Raw genomic sequence first — 26,602 nt, 5'->3', positions numbered from 1 at the left:
AGTTTGGTTACTAGCCTTGTATGTAAGTAAAAGTATTTTATATTTAAAACGGTAGAATACCGGTAACCAATGGAGGGACTGACAGAGCGGATCAGCAGACGAAGAACGTCTAGCGAGGAAGATTAGTCTCGCAGCTGCATTTAAAATGGATTGTAGTGGGAGAGCCTATGTTTGGGAAGACCAGTAAGGAGACTATTACAATAATCAATGCAGGAGATGATGAGTGCATGGATTACAGTTTTTGCAGTGTCTTGTGTAAGATAAGGGCGTATTTTGGACAAGTTTTTTAGGTGCATTTAACAGGATTTAGAGACAGATTGAATGTTTGGAACAAAGGACAGTTTGGAGTCAAGGGTGACACCTAGGCAGCGAACAATTACACAATTATATAATTGTAAAATCAGACGCTCTGATTATAAAACAAATTAATACAATTCTTATTGGTCTCCTTTAAATTATAGCGGCTCCCATATGAGCATTCTGTGATACTTGTGTTCAAACTAGAAAATGAGAAATAAAAATATCACAAGAGAGCGCTTAAGTACAACTTTGTCTCAGACAATTTCTTAATAATATAAGTTTTAATAATGAATAAAATGCATATATATAAATGTAAAAACAATATGTACCACTGCTGATACTAGAGCACAATGTAGCACGTTTTTTAGCCAACTAATGTACCATAGATCGATCAATCCGCAAACAGAATAGAGTTCAAGTGGTATTCCACTGTAGTACTCACAACACATTCATGTTTCTCAAAAGTTCCAAGGAACGTTTAATTACCTAGGCAGCGAGCTTGTGGAGTAGGATGGATAGTCGCATTGTCAACAGTTATGGAGATCTCAGGTTGGTAACTACTCTTGGCTGGTGGGAATATAATTAATTCTGTTTTGGAAATGTTGAGTTTAAGGTGGCGAGATGACATCCAAGATGAAATGGCAGACAGGCATTAAGTGACACGAGCCAATACAGATGGTGATAAATCTGGGGAGGATAGGCAAATTTGAGTATCATCAGCGTACAAATGATACTGAAATACGAAGGAGCTGATTAGTTTACCAAGAGAGGCGGTATAGATTGAGAAAAGCAGAGGACCTAAGACTGAGCCTTGCGGTACTCCAACTGATAGAGGTAGAGAAGAGGAGGTAGAATCAGAGAAGTGAACACTGAAAGAGCGATTAGATAGTTAGGATGAGAACCAAGTAAGGGCTGTGTCCTGAAGACCTAGGGATTGTAGTGTTTGTATGAGAAGAGAGTGGTCAACAGTGTCAAAAGCAGCAGAGAGATCTAGAAGAATAATTAGTGTGTAATGGCCTTTCGAGCTAGCAGTAACTAGATCATTCACTACTTTGGTCAGTGCCGTCTCTGTCTGACCATATTATTAACAATTAGAGAAGTCTTTTGATTATTATACAATTGTTGGTCACAGTATGTAAAGAAAAACCCACTTGCTATTATTACAGCTCACAGCCTGGCAAAACAAAACTGAAGTCATTATACAACTTCAAGATATCACTTAAACTTGAATCCACTTGTCATTCATTTGTTAAAAAATCAGTGCACTGCACTATTGACAGCTAGAAGGGCTGCAATTTATTTTCACATTGATCTACTTTTAGCAGGACCTACGGAACTTCATAAGGGTGCACTGATGCATATGTGGCACACAAAGTAATGTAATCAAAACCATTTACAAATATGATCCCTGAAATGTAAAGATAACTGTATTGTCATGTATGTAGTCTGACTGAACAGTCATAAGGAAGTCATTATTTTTTCTGAATGCTACAGAAATAGAGAGATTGTTCTTTGTTTCTACAAATAGTTAATTGTCAGCAGCATTTGTGTAAAGGTATTTTGCTAACGTTAGATAGAATCATTGCCTGTGCCGCTGCCCTAACCATTGTTTGGTCCTTTCTATCCGCATGCATGTCATTAGCTGGTTTTACGGTATGCGTTCTCTAGCCTTTCATTTTGTCTTACAACTTTGTTTTATTTCTAGGGGATGCAGGAGATTCTGAGATGTTTTATTAATGAAGGCAACACAGACATGAATCGGCAGATTGAATTCATCATAAGGCAGCTCAACTCAGGTGAGTACAAACACATAACGGTGTGGTCCAGCAGTGGGTAGCATGTACTAGTTCAAGAACCTCACATGTGGTCATCCATTTATAGAGGTGCTACAGTTCACATTTATTCATGCACTTTTCACACTTTTACTTACAAGCCCTGGTCTTTCAGTCCTTCTCACCACATACCGACCGATTTCTCCACTCCATACAATAGTTATGGCAGAGATATACATACAGAGGCGAATTGGGCATAGGGTTCACAGGGAAGATTCCCGGTGGGCCGACGCACCCGTGGGGCCTGTTTTGTTTGAGGACATGTGGTCCTTTTTATAGACATAATGAATAAGATGCAAAATAATTTGCATATATGAAAATTACTTTGCCACTTAGCCTGTGATTGCAGATGATCTAGTGTATGCTCTGTCTGCCTGCTTGGCTGACATACAAGATTGAGTGAATAGTGATTGAGATACGGTTGGTATAATAAGCAAGAAAAAATATCTTTCTAAAGAATGATATAGTTTCCTAAATTCTGAAGGTGTATCATATAATGTGCTCATAATATTTAATTTTATTTCTTTTTAACTTCCCCCTTGATGCTGGACATGCCCACTATCTGGAAAGTCTTGGGGGAGGGTGCTGCTGCCATGGCCCATGGCTAGACCTTACACCTCTGGTGCTGCCCATGTGGGGCCACTAGAACAAATTTTTCCAGGGCCGCTTTTTGTTCCCAATCCGCCCCTGTATACAGTACATAGTTATGGGCTCTATATAACTTTATGTATCTTTCTCCATAGATGGGGAAAGTGGGGAGAGCTACAGTATTTAAGTCTTGGCGAGGTCACAGGTCAGCGCAGAAGAGACCCATAGAGGACAGAGTCTTTGTTTAAAAATGCACATACCTTCCAGCCACGCCTATGTGTATGTGTGTCAAGAAGTCCTTGCACATAGGTGGACACACTGTCATCATATTTGACTGGCTATTTCTATGGTATATGTGACTATAAAAGTCAACACCCACAGTGAGCTCTTTATGCACCAGTCAACTTTTGTGTACACTGAATAGTTCAGTCATGGCTGGGTGGGACATGTTATGGGATTAAAGGATTGCTGCTTCCCACCGTTCTGATACAGTTTTTTTAAACCTCTTTCTTTTTAACAATGTTTGGCTCTTGACAGACACTTTCCTAGTGCCTAGACCTTAAAATCATCATTTGTAGAACGCAATTTTGCAACACAAGTTCTATAATAAATGTTCTTTTCCCATTAATATACATATCCAGTAGCTAAGATAACCAGGTTCTAGATCGAAAAGAAGACAATTAACAAAATTTCTGCTTCTGTTTTTGCTACCAGAGGAAAAATTTGATGAAGCTGCGGAATCTGAGGATGAGGAAGAAGTGGAAGATGATGAGGTGTGTGCTTTACTGGGCATTAATACCCATAAAAGGATAACGTTGTAGTGTCATAAGTAAACATGCAGTGGCTTTCAACCCTTTGAACCTACTCTGCTTCCTTGTTTTAAGATAAAAGTCATTTGCATAGGTTACTTTGTACAGACATTAGTATTTCTGTTAATATTTACATTTGATACTGAACACTGTGTGCGTCCTGCATTTATGGGCGAAAAGTAAACATTAATCTGTGAATTCGAGGAAGTATTAAACCACAACACAAATGCTCTTTTGTAATGTCACCTGTTTGCGCACTTGCATTAAGTTTTATTTGGGTGCCTTCGTAGTTAGACGTCACCATGTGGCTACAAATGCACATGTAAGTGGAGGGATGTGTGCTGATCTCAGGAATTCCTTGATAAGCGTGGCTTAGCTACATCATCAGCACATCTAGCTTTGCAAGGTCAAGATTTCATTTTTATAGGATGGGAATGTTTTAGTGTATAATGGGGTGAAGAAGGACACATTTGCGGATGTGCTGCCTGCTTTGTAGACGAGAGCACAGCTTCTGTTTGAATCATCCTGAGGTCACTTCAACACGAGGTCTCGGAGATCAGGGTTTGTTCCAATACTTAAACAGGGATGCATCTTGCACCTTTCACTTGTACTTGTCTGGGAACTTTTGACTTTGTTTTTTCGCACTTCAGACAGTGTATAATAGACCTTCTAGCAAAGTGTATACGTTTAAGTGGATAAAGTGGGTTTGACTTTTACGTGTCTTTTTATTAATGGTCTCCACTCTACCCATTTTCTGCAGCAGCTACCACCATCAAATCTTGTCTCTGACTGACTATAAGAGTGTGCACTTTGAATTGCATTTGGTGGATAACTAGGCACATTTATGTGCAAAGAATCAATGCTTTTGTTTTTGCAGTTTAGTGTTTTTTAAATAAGTCTTGGCGGTTGATTAAATTAGCTGTGAGCCATGCGATGTGCTGTTGCAGTACAGAACCTAATAGACTTATGGAAACTGCTATGGAGGTAGTATTGAGGTAATGTTTTAGCCAATAGATCAGATCTTGAGGAATTTGTATAGATGGCCATAATTTATATATGTGTTCTCTTCCAATGGAGGGGCACATTACCAGAAGTTAATTCAAGGGGGTCCAGGTAATCTTACTTTACTATATTTTCTCTTGTCATATAGGAATGATGCTAGTTTTCTGGCTGCATTGTGGCAGATAATTCCTCTACTAAATCCCAAAGTTGTACTTCTGGATGGAGTAGAATAGGAGCAGATGACAAACCTAAAGTAAATTCTATTACAAATGCCTGCTACCATTATAAATGGAAGTATGCGTGTATCTATGATGGTTGCAGGTTGTGCAATGCACACGGGTCCTTGGTCCAGGGTATCCCACACCACATACTTTTGCACCCATTCAAAACTCTTACCCGCCGCAGGTATCACCCGGAACACAGGGCAAGCTTCCAGAGATCTGCACTGTGGATATAACTAGAAACATGACACAGATGCCGTGTCTCCGGAGATCTGTGCATGGCCCTACAGAAATAACCGCAAAAATGCCACCGACACCATTATCTTGGAGGTCAACAAATGTGGATCCAGATATAGGGCCTGATTCAGTAAGGATTACAAATTCTGCTAAATTCTGGATCCCCCCCCCCCCCTCCCCCCCCCCCCGACCATGCTGAAATTGCGATTGCACCGTAATTTCAGTGAGATCGCAAAAAATGAGGCAGCCTCCTGCCGGCGCAGCCTGGCTGCGTCCAAAGGAGGCCCGCCACAATTTTTCTGATCGCAGCGGGTGCATGTGACGTCACGCCCACCGTTTCTCCATTGCCACCCCCGCAATGCTCCGTCTCCATTGTTGGAAACGGAGCGTTGATGCCACCCCTCCCCCCCGGATTGTCGAACAGAGGCAATTGCATTTTCTTCAGGGCGCCCGCAGAAAATGCAGGTTCTGGGTCAGGACGGCCCTGTGCATGCGCCTGCATCCTCTTAGCAGTTTTTGTAGTTGTATCGTTTATTGTGAACCAACCTGAATTTGGCCCTTAATCTGTTCATTGCAGATATAATGGTAGGTGGGAGAACACTATAGACCTTATCCAGTTTCCCTTCAGCCAGTTTTGGAACGTTAGGCATCCATGTTGACCTGTTGGGTAAAGGTGGTTCAATATTTCCACTTTTATCATCGTCCATGTCGTTGTAGCGCTTTTCAGTTGAAACTTGTCATAATGTTCTCTCTGAAAAAGTTATGTGCAGAAACTCAGTGTTGCATAACGGATTATTGTTTACATGTAGCTGCCTCTGCCTCTTGTTCTGTAAGGCACATCAAGCTGTAAGAAATCTGTGATTCTAAAGCTGAGCAATATGACGTCTGATCCGGCGGATCGGACTAACATACCGTTCAATTCGGCGCATATCGGGCAGTGTGTAAGCCAGATATGCGTGGGCCCACGGTTGCTAGCAACGTCAGGTTTGATGTGCTCCATGTATGCTAATGAAGGACAGAACAGTGATCACTGGGGGTAATTCCAAGTTGATCACAGCAGGAAATTTTTTAGCAGTTGGGCAAAACCATGTGCAGTGCAGGGGGGGGGGGGAGATATAACATTTGCAGAGAGAGCTAGATTTGGGTGGGTTATTTTGTTTCTTGCAGGGTAAATACTGGCTGCTTTATTTTTACACTGCAATTTAGATTGCAGATTGATCACACCACACCCAAATCTAACTCTCTCTGCACATGTTATATCTGCCTCCCCTGCAGTGCACATGGTTTTGCCCAACTGCTAACAAACTTGCTGCTGCGATCAACTCAGAATTACCCCCATTATGTCCTTCATTAACATTGCTCCAGAGTGTAGCCAGCTTTAGGATCCCGTTAACACCTTCATTACTAATGGTTTTCTCACCCCTGTGCTGAGCCCATTTTTCAGCATTTGCAATCTTCACATTCCAGCATCAATATCATTGATTTTCTCATACGTCCTAGAGGATGCTGGGGACAACATCAAGACCATGGGGTATAGACGGGATCCGCAGGAGACATGGGCACTCTAAAGACTTTTCATTGGGTGTGAACTGGCTCCTCCCTCTATGCCCCTCCTCCAGACCTCAGTTTTAGAAATGTGCCCAGGTCGACTGGATGCACTCTGAGGAGCTCTACTGAGTTTCTCTGAAAAGACTTATGTTAGGTTTTTTATTTTCAGGGAGATCTGCTGGCATCAGACTCCCTGCTTCGTGGGACTGAGGGGGCAGAAGCAGAACCAACTTCCTCAGAGTTTCATGGCTCTGCTTCTGGCTGATAGGACACCATTAGCTCCTGAAGGGAACTGAACGCTAGCCGTGTCTAGATGCTCACTCCCACAGCACACCATCACCCCTCTCACAGAGCCAGAAGTCAGAAGACAGGTGAGTATAAGAAGAATGATCTTCTATCAAGTAAGTGATGGCTGAGGTGCGGCGCGGCTGGCGGGAGCGCAGCGCGCCATTGCTGCCCACACACACAGGCACTACAGGGAGCAGTGCGCGGGGGGGGGGGGGGGGGCCTGGGCAGCAAGAAAAATACCTCAAACTGGCTAAAAGGAGGCATAAGTTGCCGCTGGCACAGCCCTACCCCCGCCAGTATAAATATTACAGTGTTTGTATGAGTGTAAGGACGCGCCATTGCGGGGGCGGAGCTTCTTCCTCAGGCAGCCAGCACACTACTCAGCACCATTTTCTCTCTCTCCTCAGGCTGCAGAGAACACGCTGGTCCTCTCCGCCACTTCTGACACGTACAGGGTGCTATTAAGGGGGGGCACAAAGCAATTGTGGTGCATTTGATAGTGTATATTACTATTTAAAAAGCGCTGTTAGGCTGTGGACATACTGTGTTCACAGGAAATACTGGCGCTGGGATTGTGAACTGGCTGCTCCTATCCTGTGTCCCTCTGACAGATTTTACTGTGGGTCTGTCCCCAAAATAAGTCCCAGTGTGCCTGTTGGTGTGCTGTACACGTGTGAGGCATGTCTGAGGCAGGGAGTTCCTCCCCGGAGGAAGCCATTTTAGGGACACAGAGTTGTAATGTGTTGGCGCTACCGGCACACCAAGAGCCTGCATGGGTGAAAGAGTTACGTGACAGTATGCATCTGATTAACCGTAGATTGGATAAGTCTGAATCTAAGGCCGCATGCTGGAGAAAATCTGTGGAAGATGTGATTTTTCAGGATGCTGTTATTCCTTATGCTGGTGGCCCCTCTGGGTCACATAAGAGACCATTTGCAAATGTTGTAAACACTGATACCGACACGGATTCTGACTCTTGTGTCGACGATAGTGAATCCAGAGAGATAGATCATAAATTGGCAAAAAATATACAATATATGATTGTGGCTATAAGGGACGTGTTGGAGGTTACAGAAACCACTCCTGTACCTCAGGCGAAGACGTATTTATGTAAGGAAAAGAAGTCCAAAGTCACGTTCCCCCCTTCACACAAACTAAATGCTCTGTTTGAAGGGATGTGGGTGAATCCTGATAAAAGATTTCGTATTCCCAAAAGGATTCACATAGCTTACCCTTTCCCAGCTGAGGACAGGAAAAAGTGGGAGTCCTCCCCTGTGTTAGACAGTGCACTTTCCAGGTTGACAAAGAAGGTAATTCTTCCTGCTCCTGGCACGGCTTCTCTTAAAGAGCCGGCTGACCGCAAAATGGAAACGACATTGAAATCCATTTATGTTACCAATGGTACACTGATTAGGCCCACTATTGGGTGAATCGCGCTATTGAAAAATGGTCAGAAAGCGTGTCATCAGAAATTGACACGATTGATAAAGATGAGATACTCCTTAAGTTAGGGAATATCAAGGACGCTGCCGCCTACATGCTGGAAGCAAGGAAGGATATTGGACTCTTGAGTTCACAGGCCGCTACCATGGCAGTATCGGCTAGGCGGGCGTTGTGGATTCGCCAGTGTAACGCGGATGCAGATTCCAAAAGAAGCATGGAGGCTCTCCCATATAAAGGTTAGGCCTTATTTGGCGATGGCCTGGATGCGTTAGTCTCAGCGGCTACCGCAGCTAAGTCGACATTTTTGCCCTCTGCGTCTGCATCGGCAAAAAAAGACCTTTCACCCACAAATGCAGTCCTTTCGGCCCAATAAATACAAAAAGACGAGAGGTTCCCCCTTCTTTGCAGGTGGGGGAAGGGGAAAGAAGCCCACAGCGGTTCCAGGTTCCCAAGAGAAGAAGTCTTCCCCCACTTCTGCCAAATCCCCAGCATGACGCTGGAGCTCCCTTGCGGGAGGCCGCTCGGGTGGGGGCACGTCTCAGACTCTTCAGCCAGGATTGGATTCTGTCTGGCCTGGATCCCTGGGTGTTGCAAATAGTATCCCAGGGGTACAAGCTGGAGTTTCAAGACGTTCCCCCATGCCGATTTTTCAAATCGACCTTGCCAGTTTCTCCGTCAGAAAGAGAAGCAGTAACAGCGGCAATCCAAAAATGATGTCAAGACCAGGTCATAGTCCTGGTACTCTTTGTGGTTCCGAAGCCGGATGGCTCGGTCAGACCGATCCTAAATCTAAAGGATCTGAATTGTTACCTAAAAAGGTTCAAGTTCAAGATGAAATCACTTTCGGGCAGTGATTGCCAGTCTGGAGGAGGGGGACTACTTGGTGTCGGTGGACATAAAGGATGCATACCTGCATGTTCCCATTTATCCTCACCAGTTTTATCTGAGATTCGCGGTTCAGGATTGCCATTACCAATTTCAGACGTTACCTTTCGGTCTCTCCACGGCGCCGAGAGTATTCACCAAGGTGATGGCGGAGATAATGGTTTTCCTTCGTCAGAAAGGAGTCCATATAATTCCTTATCTGGACGACCTCCTGATAAAGGCGAGATCCAGGGAGCAGTTGTTACGAAACATATCACTCTCTCTGTCAATACTCCAACAACACGGGTGGATCATAAATTACCCAAAGTCAAAAATGGTAAAACAGATATTGAAACCATCAAGTGTGTCAATCCTTCAGTGCATTCGATTGTTGGGGAAGATAGTGGCGGCCTACGAGGCCATACAGTTTGGCATGTTCCATTCCAGAGTATTCCAGTGGGACCTGTTGGACAAGTGGTCGGGGTCACACCTACACATGCACAGAAAGATAGTCCTGTCATCATAAACCAGGATTTCGCTCCTGTGGTGGTTACACAGTTCTCACCTACTAAAGGGACGCACGTTCGGGATTCAGGACTGGGTCCTGGTAACCACGGACGCAAGTCTCCGAGGCTGGGGAGCAGTCTCTCGGGGAGAAAACTTCCAGGGACGTTGGTCACAACAGGAAGCCTGCCTTCACATAAACGTTCTGGAGCTAAGAGCCATTTACAATGGCCTTCAACAAGCGGTACATCTTCTTCAAGACCGTCCCGAGCAAATCCAGGCGGACAATGTAACAGCAGTCGCATACATAAACAGGCAGGGCGGAACGAAAAGCAGAGCGGCAATGGCAGTGGCGACAAAAATCCTCCGCTGGGCAGAAAAACATCTACAAGCTCTGTCGGTAATATTCATTCCGGGAGTAGACAACTGGGAAGCAGACTTCCTCAGCAGACACGATCTCCATCCAGGAGAGTGGGGCCTCCACCAAGAAGTCTTCGCAGAGGTGACAAGTCTTTGGGGAGTTCCTCAAATAGACATGATGGTGTCTCGTCTCAACAAGAAGCTTCAGAGATACTGTTCTAGGTGACCCAGTGGGTGTTTCCGTCAGTGTATGTTTTCCCTCCACTTCCGCTGATCCCAAAAGTACTCAGGATCATAAGAAAAACAAGGGTTCGAGCAATCTTCATTGCCCCAGACTGGCCAAGAAGGGCTTGGTACCCAGATCTTCAGCAGTTACTCATAGGAGATCCTCGGCCTCTTCCTCCTCGGGAGGACCTGCTGCAGCAGGAGCCGTGTGTGTATCAAGACTTACCGTGGCTACGTTTGACGGCATGGCTGTTGAGCGCCGTATCCTAGCCAGGAAGGGTATTCCCGAGGAAGTCATCCCCACCCTTATTCAGGCCAGAAAGGGAGTAACGTCGAAACATTACCACCGTATTTGGAGAAAATATGTATCTTGGTGTGAATCCAAGAAAGCTCCTACGGAAGAGTTTCATTTAGGACGTTTTCTCCATGTTTTGCAGGATGGTGTGGAGGCGGGCCTCCGATTGGCATCAATCAAGGTCCAGATTTCGGCCTTGTCAGTGTTCTTCCAGAAACAATTAGCCTCTGTTCCAGAGGTTCAGACCTTTGTGAAAGGGGTTCTGAACATCCAGCCTCCATTCGTGCCTCCAGTGGCACCATGGGACCTTAACGTGGTATTTCAGTTCCTTCAGTCGGATTGGTTTGAGCCTCTACAAAAGATAGAGTTGAAATTTCTCACTTGGAAAGTGGCGATGCTTTTGGCTTTGGCATCCGCAAGGCGGGTGTCTGAATTGGGGTCCTTGTCTCACAAGAGCCCTTACCTGATCTTCCATGAAGATAGGGCAGAGTTGAGGACTCGTCAACATTTTCTTCCGAAGGTGGTTTCATCTTTCCACATAAACCAACCTATTGTTGTGCCAGTAATTACTGACACATTCACTGATTCAAAATCTCTAGATGTGGTTGGAGCTTTGAAAATCTATGTTGCTAGAACGGCTCGTATACGGAAAACAGAGACTCTATTTGTCCTGTGTGATCACAACAAGATTGGCTGTCCTGCTTCCAAGCAGACTATTGCACGTTGGATTAGAAATACATTCAGCAAGCTCATACTACGGCTGGATTGCCGTTGCCGACGTCGGTAAAGGCCCACTCCACTAGGAAGGTGGGCTCATCCTGGGCGGCTGCCCGGGGTGTCTCGGCATTACAACTTTGCCGAGCAGCTACTTGGTCAGGGTCAAACACATTTGCCAAGCTCTACAAGTTTGACACCTTGGCCGATGAGGACCTCAAGTTTGGTCAATCGGTGCTGCAGGGTCATCCGCACTCTCCCGCCCGTACTGGAGCTTTGGTATAGACCCCATGGTCTTGATGTCGTCCCCAGCATCCTCTAGGACGTATGAGAAAATAGGATTTTGATAACCTACTGGTAAATCCTTTTCTCCTAGTCCGTAGAGGATGCTAGGCGCCCATCCCAGTGCGTACTTTACCTGCAGTTTAGTTATTAGAGTTACACAAGTTGTGTTTTCTTGGTTTCAGCATGTTGCTGCAATTGGTTCATGCCTGTTGGCGTGTGTTATGTTGAATGCCATGTGTGCGGCATTGTTGAGGGTGTGAGTTGGTAGATATCTCACCACTAGTTAAGTAATTCCTTTCCTCGAAATGTCAATCTCCCTGGGCACAGTTCCTACAACTGAGGTCTGGAGGAGGGGCATAGAGGGAGGAGCCAGTTCACACCCAATGAAAAGTTTTTAGAGTGCCCATGTCTCCTGCGGATCCCGTCTATACCCCATGGTCTTGATGTCGTCCCCAGCATCCTCTACGGATTAGGAGAAAAGGATTTACCGGTAGGTTATCAAAATCCTATTTTCTCATGCAGTACCCACACAAATGATATCTTGGGGTTTTCTTTAGAAGACTTTGGATTTGTTCCCAAAATACCCTTATAGTGTAACCTTACCGATTAAAATTTAGCCAAAATGTGCAAAAACATTCACCTTTCCGTAAATCGATTAAGGATATATATATATATATATATATATATATATATATATATATATATATTTGTAGAAAATAGGCAGCACTCCACAGACTTAATGAGATAAAAAAAGCTTAGTCCCTTATTCCTACTTTTCAGGAACGATACCCCGTCATCAGGGTCATACATACATACACCCACACCCACACACACGTGTGTATATGTGTGTGTGTGTATATAAATATATATATATATATATATATATATATATATATATAATGTGTGTATGTTTGTTTAGCAATTTGTTTATTTCATTTATGCTGCTGCTGTTGTCACCAGCGCAATGAATATTGTCATGTCATTTTCTAATACACCTATAACACCTAAGACCGTGGAGTGCGATTTACATTTTCTTAAATAGTGGACCAAACCAGGTCCCATGGAGGGTGTGTATGTGTGCATATATATGCATGTGTGTGTATGTATGTATATATATATATATATATATATATATTTACACACATACATATATACAGTGTGTGTATATATGTGTGTATATATATATATATAACGTGCGTATATGTATATAGATATCTATAGATATATTCACATCTGTATTTAAACATGTACCATGTCTAGGAATTACATACTGTAGTAGCCTGACAAGCCTACCATCTTTGAAACTTGATATTCTACCACATTAAATGAGGTAACCCCTTTTTAGATTTGACACACTATGGAGTAGTGCTGGGTTTTAAGGTGTGTACACACGGTGCAATATTTTCTTAGAATTTTGACTGTATAGTCAAAATTATAAGAAAAGTTAGCTCATACCACACCATGTGTACACAGCTTGCGATAACGATGTGCTCTCCCACGGGGTCGGTGTCGCAAGAAAAAATAGACTGTGCAAGAAAGGCAATCTTGACTATATTGTGTACAATCTAGTACATAGTATAGTCAAAATTGGCACATAGTCAAAATCGCAAGTAAAGATAGTCCGTATCGGTGGTTCAGGGCTCCGGGAGTTCATGGGAAGTCGCATAGTCAAAATCGGCACTTAGTCAATATCTCACTGTGGGGGTAATTCCAAGTTGATCGCAGCAGGAATTTTTTTAGCAGTTGGGCAAAACCATGTGCACTGCAGGGGAGGCAGATATAACATGTGCAGAGAGAGTTAGATTTGGGTGGGTTATTTTATTTCTGTGCAGGGTAAATACTGGCTGCTTTATTTTTACACTGTAAATTAGATTGCAGATTGAACACACCACACCCAAATCTAAAGGCCCGTACACACTGGTCGATATATCGGCCGTTCTCCTGAACGGCCGATATATCGCGGGACCGTCGGCCAGTGTGTACGGCCGATACGTCTGTGAACTCCGTCGTTCACAGACGTATCGCATCGGTCCCGCAGCACAGCCGACGGCCAATATATCTACCGATATATTGGCGCGTCGCTGTGTGTGTACGGGGCGGTCGGCCGACCGCCCGTACACATGCTGCGGCGGCCGGCGGTGATTGACAGCTGAACTGGGCGGGTTTGTGTACATGCCCGCCCAGTTCATGACGTCAGTCCCCGACGGATCGGGCAGTGTGTATGCTGAACACACTGCTCGATCCGTCCATAGATATATCTGCAGATCAATTGATCTGCAGATATATCTATTAGTGTGTACCCACCTTAACTCTCTCTGCACATGTTATATCTGCCTCCCCTGCAGTGCACATGGTTTTGCCCAACTGCTAAAAAAAATATCCTGCTGCGATCAACTTGGAATTACCCCCTATGTGTATTAACCTTTAGATCCCCCCCTATCTGTGGAAATTTTTATTTTTGTGTTCTACTGAGGTGGCACATCATTTTAAAAGAGGTAACTTCCCTCTTTCAAACAAAGGTGCCACATGTCCAGACCAGCATGAGGATGGTAGGGCACAAATGTGACTTCCCCATATATGCTTATTGCTTATACACATTTTTCCATGTCTGGTGATTACAGGTGGGGAATAATGAAGGTAATTTGTCAGTAGGACTTCTTTAACAGCACTGCATCCAGATTCAGTTGGACTATGCATGCTTTCTGCATAGAGATTAGGATACAATTTAAATGATTTAAGTGATTATTTAAAGTCAAGCTGTTTCTTCCAAAAGCAATACCTGCCAGCATTATGATTAAGGAATGAGTAACAGGCTGTTCTGATCACTGCTGTAGGTCCTGGGGATCGGGACTGCTCAGCATCTCCCCTTTGACACTGGGTATTCCCACTGTTGCCTAAGGTTCTATGTTTATTCATCGTATAAACGGTTTCCATTTTGTGGCATTAAATAGTTTTGAAGCTTTTAATCCTCTGCCCAAAGGATCAATCTGCTGTAAAGCGGATTTTCTCAGCAAACAAATCCTACATCCGGGAGAATGGTCCCTTCAGCCCAGAGCGTTTGTACAGGTAGATAGGAAATGGGGTCAATCAGATTTTGACATGGTGTTGGGTATCCCTTACCGACGCTATGGATCCCGGCGATCGGCATACCGACCGTGGGACCCCGACAACAGAATGCTGACTGGGGGGGAAGGATGGGAGGGGGGCTTTATGTAGCGCCGGCCGCATAACTACATCCCGTTGACATGATGGGATCTGGTCTGAGCCACATAGTGGGCCATTACTCTTTGACAACAGATATCCAAACGTCTTTCTAGGAGACTTCATGTTGGTTTCTTAGCATTTTTGATTTGTTTACCTATTTCCTCGAATAGCAATGCTTCCAGGGGTTCTTTTCACCAAGGCAAAGTCCAATTAGGAATTGCATTGTGGGCTATGCAGAGTTGTGTGCAAGTGTAAATATGCATATTTATCAGATGCATTGTTAGCATGCATTGCTAGTGCAAGTGTGCATTGATGATGACTGGTATCAAACCATGTTTACATGGAGGGTTATTATGCTCGCAACGATCCATACAACTCTGTATATGGATGGTGAGTACCTGCGGAAAAGTTGCAATCAGCTCTTCATCATACCTGTAGTATGCACTATTTACAGAATCTTTCTGTGGATTAGTTTTCATAATCTTTTTTCTCTGACGTCCTAGTGGATGCTGGGAACTCCGATAGGACCATGGGGAATAGCGGCTCCACAGGAGACTGGGCACAACTAAAGAAAGCTTTTAGGTCACCTGGTGTGCACTGGCTCCTCCCACCATGACCCTCCTCCAAGCCTCAGTTAGATTTTGTGCCCGGCCGAGGTTGGATGCACACTAGGGGCTCTCCTGAGCTTCTAGAAAGAAAGTATATAATTAGGTTTTTTATTTTACAGTGAGACCTGCTGGCAACAGGCTCACTGCAGCGAGGGACTAAGGGGAGAAGAAGCGAACCTACCTGCTTGCAGCTAGCTTGGGCTTCTTAGGCTACTGGACACCATTAGCTCCAGAGGGATCGACCGCATGGAACTGGCCTTGGTGTTCGGTCCCCGAGCCGCGCCGCCGTCCCCCTTACAGAGCCAGAAGCAAGAAGAGGTCCGGAAAATCGGCGGCAGAAGACATCAGTCTTCACCAAGGTAGCGCACAGCACTGCAGCTGTGCGCCATTGCTCCTCATGCACACTTCACACTCCGGTCACTGAGGGTGCAGGGCGCTGGGGGGGGGGGGCGCCCTGAGCAGCAATAAAAACACCTTGGCTGGCATATATATCACAATATATAGCCCCAGAGGCTATGTATGTGATAAATACCTCTGCCAGAATCCATAAAAATGCGGGAGAAAAGTCAGCGAAAAAAGGGCGGAACTATCTCTCTCAGCACACTGGCGCCATTTTCTCTTCACAGTGCAACTGGAAGACAGCTCCCCAGGCTCTCCCCTGTAGTTTTCAGGCTCAAAGGGTTAAAAAGAGAGGGGGGGGGGGGCACTAAATTTAGGCGCAATATTGTATATACAAGCAGCTATTGGGAAAAATTCACTCAATATAGTGTTAATCCCTAAATTATATAGCGCTCTGGTGTGTGCTGGCATACTCTCTCTCTGTCTCCCCAAAGGGCTGTGTGGGGTCCTGTCCTCAGTCAGAGTATTCCCTGTGTGTGTGCGGTGTGTCGGTACGGCTGGGTCGACACGTTTGATGAGGAGGCTTATGTGATGGCAGAGCAGATGCCGATAAATGTGATGTCGCCCCCTGGGGGCCGACACCAGAGTGGATGGATAGGTGGAAGGTATAAACCGACAGTGTCAACTCCTTACATAAAAGGCTGGATGACGTAACAGCTATGGGACAGCCGGCTTCTCAGCCCGCGCCTGCCCAGGCGTCTCAAAGGCCATCAGGGGCTCAAAAACGCCCGCTCCCTCAGATGGCAGACACAGATGTCGACACGGAGTCTGACTCCAGTGTCGACGAGGTTGAGACATATACACAATCCACTAGGAACATCCATTACATGATCCCGGCAAATAAAAAATGTGTTACGCATTTCTGACATTAACCCAAGTACCACTAAAAAAGGGTTTTATGTTTGGGGAGAAAAAGCAGGCAGTGTTTTGTTCCCCCATCAAATGAGTGAATGAAGTGTGAAAAAGCGTGGGTTCCCCCGATAAGAAACTGGTAATTTCTAAAAAGTTACTGATAGCGTACCCTTTCCCGCCAGAGGATAAGTTACGCTGGGAGATATCCCCTAGGGTGGATAAGGCGCTCACACGTTTGTCAAAAAAGGTGGCACCGCCGTCTTAGGATACGGCCACTTTGAAGGTACCTGCTGATAAAAAGCAGGAGGCTATCCTGAAGTCTGTATTTACACACTCAGGTACTAGACTGAGACCTGCAGATAGTGCTGCTGCAGTGTGGTCTGTAACCCTGTCAAACAGGGATACTAGTTTGCGAACATAAGACGTCGTCTTATATATGAGGGATGCACAGAGGGATATTTTGCCGGCTGGCATCCAGAATTAATGCAATGTCCATTCGGTCAGGAGGTTATTAGAGACCCGACACTGGACAGGTGATGCTGACTTTAAAAGGCACATAGAGCCTTATAAGGGTGAGGAATTGTTTGGGGATGGTCTCTGGGACCTCTTATCCACAGCAACAGCTGGGAAGAAAAATTTTTACCTCAGGTTTCCTCACAGCCTCAGAAAGCACTGTATTATCAGGTACAGTCCTTTCGGCTTCAGAAATGCAAGCGTGTAAAACGAGGGAAGAGGGAAAAAGCTGCACCAGTCAGCCAGTTCCCAGAATCAAAATTCTTCCCCCGCTTCCTCTGAGTCCACCGCATGACGCGGGGGCTCCACAGGCGTAGCCAGGTACGGTGGGGGGCCGCCTCAAAAATTTCAGCGATCAGTGGGCTCGCTCACAGGTGGATCCCTAGATCCTTCAAGTAGTATTTCAGGGGTACAAGCTGGAATTCGAGGCGTCTCCCCCCCGCCGTTTCCTCAAATCTGCCTTGCCGACAACTCCCTCAGGCAGGGAGACTGTGCTAAAGGCAATTCACAAGCTGTATTCCCAGCAGGTGATAGTCAAGGTGCCCCTACTTCAACAAGGACGGGGTTACTATTCCACACTGTTTGTGGTACCGAAACCGGACGTTTCGGTGAGACCCATTTTATATTTGAAATCCTTGAACACATACATAAAAAAATTCAAGTTCAAGATGGAATAGCTCAGGGCGATTATTGCAAGCCTGGAGGAGGGGGATTACATGGTATTCCTGGACATCAAGGAGGCTTACCTACATGTCCCTATTTACCATCCTCACCAGGAGTACCTCAGATTTGTGGTACAGGATTGCCATTACCAATTCCAAACACTGCCGTTTGGACTGTCCACGGCACCGAGGGTCTTTACCAAGGTAATGGCAGAAATGATTATACTCCTTCGAGAAAGGAAGTTTTAATTATCCCGTACTTGGACGATCTCCTTATAAAGGCGAGGTCCAAGGAGCAGTTGTTGGTCGGAGTAGCACTATCTCGGGAAGTGCTACAACAGCACGGATGGATTCTATACATTCCAAAGTCACAGCTGGTTCCTACCACACGCCTACTGTTCCTGGGGATGGTTCTGGACACAGAACAGAAAAAAGTGTTTCTCCCGCAGGAGAAAGCCAAGGAGCTGTCATCTCTAGTCAGAGACCTCCTGAAACCAAAACAGGTATCGGTGCATCACTGCACACGAGTCCTGGGAAAAATGGTAGCTTCTTACGAAGCAAAATTCCATGCAAGAACCTTTCAGTGGGACCTCTTGGACAAGTGGTCGGGATCGCATCTTCAGATGCATCGGCTGATAACCCTGTCTCCAAGGACCAGGGTATCTCTACTGTGGTGGCTGCAGAGTGCTCATCTTCAAGAGGGCTGCAGATTCGGCATACAGGACTGGGTCCTGGTAACTAGGAAGCCAGCCTTCGAGGCTGGGGGGCAGTCACACAGGGAAGAAATTTCCAAGGACTTTGGTCAAGTCAGGAGTCGTCCCTACACATAAATATTCTGGAACTGAGGGCCATTTACAATGCCCTAAGTCTGGCAAGGCCTCTGCTTCAAAACCAGCCGGTACTGATCCAATCAGACAACATCACGGCAGTCGCCCATGTAAACCGACAGGGCGGCACAAGAAGCAGGATGGCGATGGCAGAAGCCACAAGGATTCTCCTATGGGCGGAAAATCACGTCTTAGCACTGTCAGCAGTGTTCATTCCGGGAGTGGACAACTGGGAAGCAGACTTCCTCAGCGGACACGACCTACACCCGGGAGAGTGGGGACTTCATCCAGAAGTCTTCCAACTGTTGGTAAACCGTTGGGAAAGGCCACAGGTGGACATGATGGCGTCCCGCCTAAACAAAAAACTAGAGAGATATTGCGCCAGGTCAAGGGATCCTCAGGCGATAGCTGTGGACGCTCTAGTGACACCGTGGGTGTACCAGTCAGTTTATGTGTTCCCTCCTCTGCCTCTCATACCAAGGGTACTGAGAATAATAAGAAAACGAGGAGTAAGAACAATACTCGTGGTTCCGGATTGGCCAAGACGAGCGTGGTACCCGGAACTTCAAGAGATGATCTCAGAGGACCCATGGCCTCTGCCGCTCAGACAGGACCTGCTGCAGCAGGGGCCCTGTCTGTTCCAAGACTTACCGCGGCTGCGTTTGACGGCATGGCGGTTGAACGCCGGATCCTGAAGGAAAAGGGCATTCCGGAGGAAGTCATTCCTACGCTGATTAAAGCCAGGAAAGATGTAACTGCAAAGCATTATCACAGCATATGGCGGATGTATGTTGCTTGGTGTGAGGCCAAAAAGGCCCAAACAGAGGAATTTCAACTAGGTCGATTTCTGCATTTCCTACAAGCAGGAGTGACTATGGGCCTGAAATTAGGCTCCATTAAGGTATAGATCTCGGTTCTGTCGATTTTCTTCCAGAAAGAACTAGCTTCACTACCTGAAGTTCAGACGTTTGTTAAGGGAGTGCTGCATATTCAGCCCCTTTTGTGCCTCCAGTGGCACCTTGGGATCTCAACGTGGTGTTGAGTTTCTTAAAATCACATTGGTTTGAGCCACTTAAAACCATGGATCTAAAATATCTCACGTGGAAAGTGGTCATGTTATTGGCCTTGGCTTCAGCCAGGCGTGTGTCAGAATTGGCGGCTTTGTCATGTAAAAGCCCTTATCTGATTTTCCATATGGATAGGGCAGAATTGAGGATTCGTCCCCAGTTTCTCCCTAAGGTGGTATCAGCTTTTCACTTGAACCAACCTATTGTGGTGCCTGCGGCTACTAGGGACTTGGAGGATTCCAAGTTACTGGACGTAGTCAGGGCCTTGAAAATTTATGTTTTCAGGACGGCTAGAGTCAGGAAAACTGACTCGCTATTTATCCTGTATGCACCCAACAAGTTGGGTGCTCTTGCTTCTAAGCAGACTATTGCTCGCTGGATTTGTAGCACAATTCAGCTGGCGCATTCTGCGGCTGGACTGCCGCATCCTAAATCAGTAAAAGCCCATTTCACAAGGAAGGTGGGCTCATCTTGGGCGGCTGCCGAGGGGTCTCGGCTTTACAACTTTGCCGAGCTGCTACTTGGTCAGGGGCAAACACGTTTGCAAAATTCTACAAATTTGATACCCTGGCTGAGGAGGACCTTGAGTTCTCTCATTCGGTGCTGCAGAGTCATCCGCACTCTCCCGCCCGTTTGGGAGCTTTGGTATAATCCCCATGGTCCTTTCGGAGTTCCCAGCATCCACTAGGACGTCAGAGAAAATAAGATTTTACTCACCGGTAAATCTATTTCTCGTAGTCCGTATCACGAGTTATACGGTGTGATTGGTGTGGCTGGTAAGAGTCTTACCCGGGATTCAAAATCCTTCCTTATTATGTCAGCTCGTCCGGGCACAGTGTCCTAACTGAGGCTTGGAGGAGGGTCATGGTGGGAGGAGCCAGTGCACACCAGGTGACCTAAAAGCTTTCTTTAGTTGTGCCCAGTCTCCTGCGGAGCCGCTATTCCCCATGGTCCTTTCGGAGTTCCCAGCATCCACTACGGACTACGAGAAATAGATTTACCGGTGAGTAAAATCTTATTTTTTTTGTGTTTATGAGAAAATGTGGCAATGGCCAAAGTGTGTCAGTAAAAATGTACGCTAACTTGTGAGACCTACACTCCAGGAGGGTTATCCTTTGATAACTGATGCTGTCCGTCTGAGCACTGTTTGCGTACATTACTTTGGCTTCCTGACAGGGAGCTTTAGGACAGGGCCAGTTGAAGGGTGGGCTGTCAGTCTGGGAAATACATTAAGGGCAGAAAATAACTGAGTACCCCACAAGGGGCTTTTAAGGATCAATAATTGAACAGAATATTGAGAAATATGATGTGTTCTATTTAATAGCAAATAAGTTGTATGTATAAATTTGTAACACACTAAAATGTATACAATGAGTGTGACTAGGTTCTCTGACTGAACAGAAATTCTGCTCATTGGCTGGTCCCCTGTGCAAGTGGCAGATGGTTCATAGTGATGTACAGCTATGAGACTCCTTATCAGTTTGAGACACACACCCTGCAATATGCTGATCCTTTGTGTGCTGTAATTGTCATGTACTTTTGTATGTTACACCCTTAAAGCTAGCTGAGTTGGCAATCTCTGTATGGACCATTTTATTTAACCTGTACAGATATTCAAGAACTTGCTATGTTTAGTTAAAAGAAAAAAAGGTGGAAAACAGACCAGCTATAAGCTAAGTACGCACCAGTGGCTGATTTCTACCTTTGGGCAGAAAGACTGCAAACCCCCCACCCCACACACCCTATACAGCATACATGAACTGTGCTGGAGCTGGAGGGTTGAAACAGGTTCTGGTACAGTATGAATGGTCGACCATGTAAAGGTCGACCACTATTGTCGACATTGACAAATAGTCAACACACACAAAAATGGTTGACACAGGACAGGTTGACGCATAAAAAGGTCGACATGGATTTTTTAACTGGTTTGTGGTGTCATTTTTTTCTGTAACATAACCAGGAACCCCAATTAGTGTACCGCGTCCCCTTGCATGCGGGCAAGGTGCCATCCCTCCACTAACGCAGCACTCAGCACAGGTTACTATTCCCAATACATGGCTTTTAAAAAAAAGCCATGTCGACATTTACATGTGTCTGCCATTTGTCCATTTGTATAGAACAGTACTTTGAAAAATTGTGCGCACTAGATCGAAGTGCAGCTAAACAGTTCACACATAAATGTGCATCCAAAAACACATTAAGATTAGTACATATAGAAGAAAACAGTGTAAGCAGATAATAGCGCTCTCCAACCACCATGAAAAATAGAAGAAAACCTTTTACAAGTGGAAAGGTTCAATAATCGAAAAAAATAATAATTCACCCTATTTATGGATAAATCAAATGCCAGTAGGACAATACTAGGCATCCAGCTCAGTCCATTTAGAATAGTCGACCATCCGTTCTTGTACTTTTTCAGAATCCTCGAGAACACCTGAAAAAAAGTATCTCTCTAGTCCCTATTGCAGGGGACAGATTGGGAGATACTTATAAAAAACACAAATATAGTGTAGACGTCCTTAAAATGAAGACAGCATTTATTTTTTCAAGGTTCCACTTACAAGAAGACAAAATTAAAACAGCATAACATATACTCAGTGGGGTATATCACCAATCCAGATGGAAAAGGGAGAAACCTCTGACACCCGATGTATGAGGTGGAGATGGGTCCCGGCTCCGGATCCACGGCTCCCAATAAAGAGGTCCCCCCGGAAGGTTGGATAAGCCCACGAGACATACAGCAAACACGTGCCACGCTCTACGCGTTTCGGACCGTTGGTCCTTCGTCAGAAGCGTGTCATTTGTCCATGTCAACTATGTCAATGTCGACCAATAGTGGTTGACCTAATGACTGATGACCTGCCAAACAGATACCGTTGAACAGGTGTACTGTTTAGTGGTAATAGTCACTATATACTTGTTATGTATTCTGCCATATACATACAACATATAGGTTCTGAAGGAAGATGTACAGGGTATATACAATTAGCCACTTGCAATACATTAGTACATACCATGCTTGATAGCAGAGAGCAGTTTAGTGAGTGACAAATATATTGCTGTTTTACTGTCGGTAGGGTGAATATTACAAGCACATGGCTGCAATTCATGTAGTGATGGAGGAAAGGTTACACAATACTACGTAGCAGGCCACCTAACATGGTTTAATTGTGGATTCCCACAGAGGTACTGCTGGTGGAGAAGCGGAAGAACGTTTGATAGTGCATACGCACTGCACTCTTGGTTCGATACGGCCCAGTTGAATCAGAATGTTAAACAGCACATAAGATGTAATCCATCGATTTGACCAGTTTTCATCTGGCAAAGAAATACCCAGCTTTAGACTGCGTCTGTATTTATACTCCATATGCCTTACTGTTATATCTTTGTATTGTCCAGTCACTACGTTGTAGGTGATAAATGAGATCTGGTGATCCAACAGTGATCATTGACCTCTAGGCTGTTCTGGGCTGGCTGTACAGTACACAAGCTTTGTTGTTGCAACACATGACAGAGCATGTATGCGAATATATAGGACATTATTATTATTATTATTATTATTATTATTATTATTATTATGCATTAAATTAACAATGTTGTGCTCATTGCATACATTACCAAATTTATAATATTATGGAAAGGTTTATGAATACCTCAAACAGTCTCTAGGTGAGACAGACAGACAGACAGACAGATAGATATGTTGAATGTAACTTTTATACTGTTTTAGATAAAAATCATTACTACTACATGAAAAAGCCCATTGTTGTTCTACTACACCCACTTAATGTCGCCCAGAGGCATAACTGTGGGAGGCAATGGAGTCAGTTGCCGCAAGGCTCCTGCTCTGTAGGGGGACACCACTCCTCCGTTCAGGGAGAAACTTACGCCACTGGTGTCACCTGTAAAGATACTGCTTTTGGGTATTGTTTGTCCATAAAGACATTTCCAATCTTATAGATTTTACTCCTATGGGGTTGTCACCCTTGTCTGATTACATTTCTAATTCATCTAGCAACCCTGATGGATTTCTATGGCTATGAAAGATAATGGATTGGTGTTCATTTTATCCTGACTTTTTTAACAATATGTACCCTTTTCGGCGCTGTACACATTTTTACCTGCAAATTGCAATGCAGTTTTTGTATTTAAAATAAGAATAAATAATGAAATCCTTCTGGGTGCACAAAATAAATGACAGGCATCCATAAAGTTAATGCTTATACAAAGTACAGTATACACTATGACAGTGGTCAGTGGCACATACATGTATTGTCTGCTGTGTGCTAGTCTTCCTTGCATTTAGCTAGTTTAATAACTGTGTATCCACACCCATATGATATTAGCATTTACATTGTGTACTGTACTTGTGTAATGCTTTTATTCTGGCATTTTTTCCATTATAACAAATTACCTTGATTCTGCTCCTTCACAAATGCCACGGTCGTGTTCCTCAAATCATACTCTTACACGGAAAGCAATGTGCACTTCTGCAAATTGAGGCTGTTGCGGCAATTAAGAAATCTAGTCTGCACTGTTGGGTCACATGTAACAATGTAACATGGGCAAGAAATTGATTTTCTCCTATCACGCTAAGTCACTTTGCTTAGTGGCCATTATGAGGAGCTACTGATTACATGAAGGAGGGTCTCTCTAATGCTGGGCATACACTATACAATTATCTGGTAGATAATCTGCCAGATCTGGCTGGTTGGAATGACAATCTGGTAATGGATGAAAGCAAATGACAATTGACAATTTGCTACCAAACACTGGAAAATAGACAAAAAATGTCTGTAATTTAACCAATATGTATGAACAACAGTTTTTGCCCATTTTCCAGTGTTTGGGAGCAAATGGTTGATTGTCATTTGCTCTCATTCATTACCAGATTTTCATTCCAACCAGCCAGATCTGGCAGATTATCTGACAGATAATTGTATAGTGTATGACCAGTTTAAGGTAACACCAGTCCCCCACTCTGCTTGACAGATGCACTATTTTTGTTGTTGCAAATGTCTATCAAATGACCTGATAAATTGCTAGTTCTTTCAGAATACTATAATAGTTATGAGCTGAGTATCAGTTACAGCAGGACCTGTGGTGTTTATGAAATATACTGTCAGCTGCTGGTTTGTGGCTTACCCCACGTACTAGGCTATATATACAGAGTGGGACAGGGAAACGGGCAGTTTTTATAAACCTTTTTTTCTGGATATGACTACGGTGGCGGGGAATACGTTACCTGACATCCTGTTGTCCATATCATGCCATTTAGCATGATACGGGAGTGTGGGCCACACCCGGGTATCACTCACTGAGGGGTGACACCAAAATGCCGACTCCTGCTCAGTGACAGGAGCTGGGTGCTGCACTGTAACATTACGTGCAGTACTCAGCACCTGACAGTGTGGGAGCCAGCACTGTAGACACAGGGGTACATGTATTATCCTCCGTTATGCACGTTATATGCACTGATACCGCTTCTCCCACACGTATGACAGCAGCACTGTGAGCAAAGCGCTGCTGTCTATAAGAGTGCGCCAGTGGTGCAGAGCAGTCTAAGAACTGTCAGTGGACTGACCATTCCAACACCTACAGCTATCGAATTCGACAGCTGCAGGCGTCATTGTCCCATTGCCGGCTCTGTAGTGGCTGCTGCTGCCGGCTCCGGGCTGCACTTTGGAGATCTCCCAATAGTAGCGAGATCTCGCGCGTGCCAAGTGAGACAGGCGGGGGTAGAAATACAGCGCTTCAGTACTAGGCTGGAGGTACAGACAGGGATCCCCGGAGGGGGAGTTTTCACTCCCCCCTCCAGTAGTCGAGATGTTCTTACATCTTGGTGCTAGTGCTTCCTGCTTCGTCTCGGTAAAGAGGCAAAGCAGGAAGAGAAATGCCGGCACAGTTCGTGCCAGGGTAGTACATTTACCCCACAGACTCTGGGGGCACAGCATCTCCAGGACCCTGGAGTAATGAAAACATAGGCCGGGCAGTGTGGCCACACCCCGTCCTGCAAGGCCACTCACCCTTTTTGCAACAAAGCATAGCGACGCCCCTGTATTTAGTATCCATGGAACAGTGGAGTGGTGCACAGCATACTTTGCCGCTAAGATGGCGTCACGTGTCATATCACAAGGGTGTCAATGGATACCCTACGACAGCTTTTTCAAAACCACATTATGGGCCTTATTCAGAGATGCATGCAGTGGCCGCGTTCATCTGGTCTGCGCACTTGCCATAGTGCGCGACCCTTCACTATGCAGCCACAGGGGGACTGACCGCATGGGCTGGCGGTGGGGGCGTGACGGGCAAAACGGGGGCGTAGCGGGAGTTTTTTCCATGCGGCTGTTTGACTCCAAACGCAGCCGCTCCAATAAAAAAATGGCACCGGAACGCCTGCCAGGCTGCACAGCCAGGGGTTGACCCCAAATCGATGTTTTCGCAATTAGATTGTAAACGTAGCACGGGGCAGCGCCTCACACATGCTGGACGGCCTTGCCCTGTGCTGCGGAAGAAAGATCTGGGTCCATCTCTGAATAACCCCCCCATGTCCAGGAATTGTGACATTACTTGGCCTTCAAGGTCTCCAGACATGTGACTTTTTTTATGATGGTGCTTAAAAAGCAAAGTGTACTCTCATCGCCCCCACAATATTGAAGAGCTGAAAGAAAGAATTTGTCAAGAAATTGCTGGAGTGTCTTTGGCGATGCTGTGCCGCGTTATGGGATCATGCGTGGAAGATTAGAGGAATGTCTGCACAGAGACAGAGATCACCTCCAGGATGTGATCTTCAAGAAATAAACAGCATGCTATGTACTTAAAGTGGCATATTTGCAATGTGGCAAATAAAATTTGTTTATTTAATTACTGAGTTTTTAAAAATGCCCGATACACTGCCCCACCCTGTCTAATTTAGTGGCCCTGTACCACCGGTTTATATATAGAACACAGAGCC

General features: G+C 45.2%; 1 protein-coding gene across 5 annotated transcripts in view; it reads left to right on the top strand.

Annotated features, from left to right (window-relative positions):
- The window catches only part of ARMC9 (armadillo repeat containing 9), a 433,139-nt gene that overhangs the window by 390,139 nt on the left and 16,398 nt on the right, over window positions 1-26,602 (top strand). For all 5 annotated transcript variants that reach the window (XM_063916557.1, XM_063916560.1, XM_063916558.1 and 2 more), the window contains 2 exons: window positions 2,006-2,096; window positions 3,435-3,493. In XM_063916557.1, coding sequence (XP_063772627.1) covers window positions 2,006-2,096; window positions 3,435-3,493 — 150 coding nt within the window. The remainder of the gene's footprint in view (window positions 1-2,005; window positions 2,097-3,434; window positions 3,494-26,602) is intronic.

Source organism: Pseudophryne corroboree, chromosome 4, assembly GCF_028390025.1.
Source record: "Pseudophryne corroboree isolate aPseCor3 chromosome 4, aPseCor3.hap2, whole genome shotgun sequence".
NCBI classification, from domain to species: Eukaryota; Metazoa; Chordata; class Amphibia; order Anura; family Myobatrachidae; genus Pseudophryne; species Pseudophryne corroboree.
The sequence above is the reverse complement of the archived record's forward strand: the minus strand, read 5'-3'. Positions and strand labels throughout refer to the sequence as shown.